Genomic DNA, 3,172 nt, shown 5'->3' on the forward strand with positions numbered 1-3,172 from the left:
CACTCGGTCAGCATAGTTTACGGAAAAATGTGAAATAATTTCTGGCGGTGGGTGAACCGCCTCGTGTTGGAGTTCGCGGATGGTCTTTATAACCGCCAATATTAAACTTTTTAATATTTTTAAAAAAGCTTAAAATTAATTTGAATTATTATTTTGTTTTAATAAAAAATCCCCTATTATTTTAATCAGAGGTTTATAAACATTGATGCATTAGAATAGTAAAGAAAAAAGTAAACAATTTTTTGTTAGGTAAGGAGGGCATAACCCCAAAAACATTAGAAACATTCTCCAATCTTTAAATTCCGAAACATATTTACCAAAGGTTAATATTCAAAACCAAAATAGATAACCTGTCAAAAAAGTATAGTATTATTTTAATCAAGGCTTTATAAACATTCATGCATGGATCGAGGATATTTATGCAAAAAAGTAAACATCATTCATTCTTTAAGTTTGGAAACAGTGACATACATATTGACCAAAGCTTAATTAACATACAAAAGCAAAACAGACCAAGCTGGTTGAATGTAGAACGTACCAAGGTCATCAATTACATCAAAAAAAAAAAGATCCAGGTACTGCCTAACTTGAAAAACATTGGAATTCAACCAACAATGTTAAACTCCAAAACGACCAAATTCCATGTACAACCACTGAAATATCCAAAATACAGTGGTTCAATGAACACCTACCAAATCATGTGAAATTAGGATTGTGGTGGTTGGGGTGCTTGATTTGATATAGTTGGCCCATCAGAAGGGTCATGACTAGCATGGGAGGACTTTCTGATTCCAGGAGAGCCCAAGTCAACAACCTGATATATTAGGAAAAAAGAAAACATATATTAATCCATAAGTTAATTTTAAGAAAAAGGTTAAGAAAACGCAAAAAAAATATAAAGCAAAATGAGGTTGAGAATTAATCAGATTTCTATTATTGACAAAACTGGAGTATATACACTTGAGGTAACAGCTCTAGGTAAATGTATCAGTGACATAAGCAGTAACTGACCATAAGTAGGTAGAACAGAACAATAACGAATTACTTAACAAGGTTAGAGAGTGCAACTGAGCAACCATATAATCCATACACACTAATAATCCAACAGAACTGAATCTTTATCCCAGCAACCATATAATCCATACAAACTAAATATGTATCCCAGCAACCATATAATCCATTCCTAATTTTTTTATGCAAACTGAAGGAATCAGCATCTATGAAGTTCAGACTATATAATGTCATAACACTACAAGGCCAACAGTGGAGTACATATATAGCAGGTGTGGTGACATATATCAAGTACAATGGAAACTTAGATTTTACCAAAAAAACAATTGTAATTCATCTTCCAATAAAAATAACAATATTGGCAGTGCAGCCATATATAGAACAGTTTTTTCAAGTTGGAACAGTCACCAACCATATATATATTTCCAGTTTTTTCAAGTTGGAACAGTCAACAACCATATTTCCAGTTTTTTCAACTTGGAACAGTATCAAACTTTAAGCACACTGTCAATCCGAGTTCAATAAATGATAAATATATCAAGAATGAAAAAAATATCAGAATAGCCAAAGATAATTAATACCACATCACAACCTTCATGTTTTGCACTAGTACCACAGAGGTAACAAAGGAAACAAAAAAATAGTGAATCTGAAGGTGCAATTCGCAGAAAAGCCTACCATATATATATATATATATATATATATATATACATATATATATATATATATATATATATCTACCAAACTTTAAGCACAATGTCGATTCAAGTTCAATAAATGATAAATATCTGAAGAATGAAAACAATATCAGAATAGCCAAAGGACAATGGTGCCACACCACAACCTGAAATGCTTTGCACTAATAGCACAAATTTTACAAAGGAAAAAAAAATATAGTCAAACTGAATATGCAATTTACAGAAAAACTGCCATATACCTGATTAGATGGTGAGTGGCCAACAAAATTTTGCATAAAATGTGCCATTTGCGATTTCAATGTATCAAACTCAGCCATCTTGCCTTTTATAGTGTCCAATTCTCCTTTCAGGGCATCATACTCAGCTTGTGTAGGACCACTACAAGAAGTTGAGGCTGAACTGGTAGATGTTCTACGGATTTGGCTTGGGACCACCCCAAAACCCATGCCTCTAACTCGACCTGGGTGCTCCTTCCCAAACACATTTACAAAAGCCTCATCTTCGAAATTGGCTTTATCCATCTCTATAATTAAATTATCCTACATACAGGGCATGAGAACCTTGTATAAGTGTACCTCAAAGCTAGAAATTGATATAAAAACAAATTACAAGGAAGTGTTAATACATTTTTTAGCCTAGCTTCCTCATTCACAAAATTGCCATCCTTTTTGATATGAGAAACAGCATACATCTCACCTCTGCTAAATTTGCGTCCTTCTTGTATCTCCTGACAAATGCCATGACACCAAGCCCATTATTTCCATTAATTACAGAAGCAAAATAGTGACATAATAAAAGATTAAACATTTTAATAAAACCATACCAGCTCCCTTTTCCTCCTTGCTAACGTCTTTGAGCCAAGTGTGTGTGGGATTGTTTGTTTCTGTCTATTTGCAGTATTGATAATACTATACTTCTGCATGATGGAAGAAACAAAATAATTAACATATTAATTTTGAATACAAGTGACAGCAACATACAAAGGCAGTTTTGCATCCTTCGTTACCTTTGCCTTCTCACTTGTTTTGTATGTCAAAAAACTTGCCCATTGTTCTCTTGTCATGCCTTCAGGGTAAAGATCAAGGTTTTCCTGAAAAGTTTTATCTTTCTCATATATTTCATTGGCTAGTCTCCACCTATTGTCTTTCCATTTCTTACCCATGTTGCCCATACAATAATGGTAGTGGTCATCATTATCCATAACGAATCTCATCATCATTGATGTACCACATACCGATATTTTACTCATCATTTACACAATTATGCCAAACATGGAAGGAAACTTTTAATAATTTACAACAAATACAAGACATACCACACAAATCTTTATCTTCCTGTGGTTGACTGAAGAAGATACTTCACAAGATCGGTTGAGAACTGCAACAAAATGAATGAGCCTTCCACTGAATTATTAATCTGAAGATGTAAATACAATAATTATAAAGTCACATTACAGCATGGGT

At 33.2% G+C, this 3,172-nt stretch overlaps 1 protein-coding gene across 1 annotated transcript; it reads right to left on the bottom strand.

Annotated features, from left to right (window-relative positions):
- Positions 1–706: 706 nt before the first annotated feature.
- On the bottom strand, positions 707–2,910 carry LOC133311687 (uncharacterized). Its single transcript, XM_061512762.1, has 5 exons — positions 2,716–2,910; positions 2,533–2,625; positions 2,335–2,436; positions 1,949–2,248; positions 707–814 (listed from the first exon to the last, which is right to left on the bottom strand). The coding sequence occupies exons 1-5, from the start codon at positions 2,908–2,910 to the stop codon at positions 707–709; spliced, it is 798 nt and encodes a 265-aa protein (XP_061368746.1).
- Positions 2,911–3,172: the final 262 nt, after the last annotated feature.

This window comes from Gastrolobium bilobum, unplaced genomic scaffold, assembly GCF_033153095.1.
Source record: "Gastrolobium bilobum isolate Gb01-03AN ecotype WA unplaced genomic scaffold, APGP_CSIRO_Gbil_v1 utg16366, whole genome shotgun sequence".
In the NCBI taxonomy this organism is placed as follows: Eukaryota; Viridiplantae; Streptophyta; class Magnoliopsida; order Fabales; family Fabaceae; genus Gastrolobium; species Gastrolobium bilobum.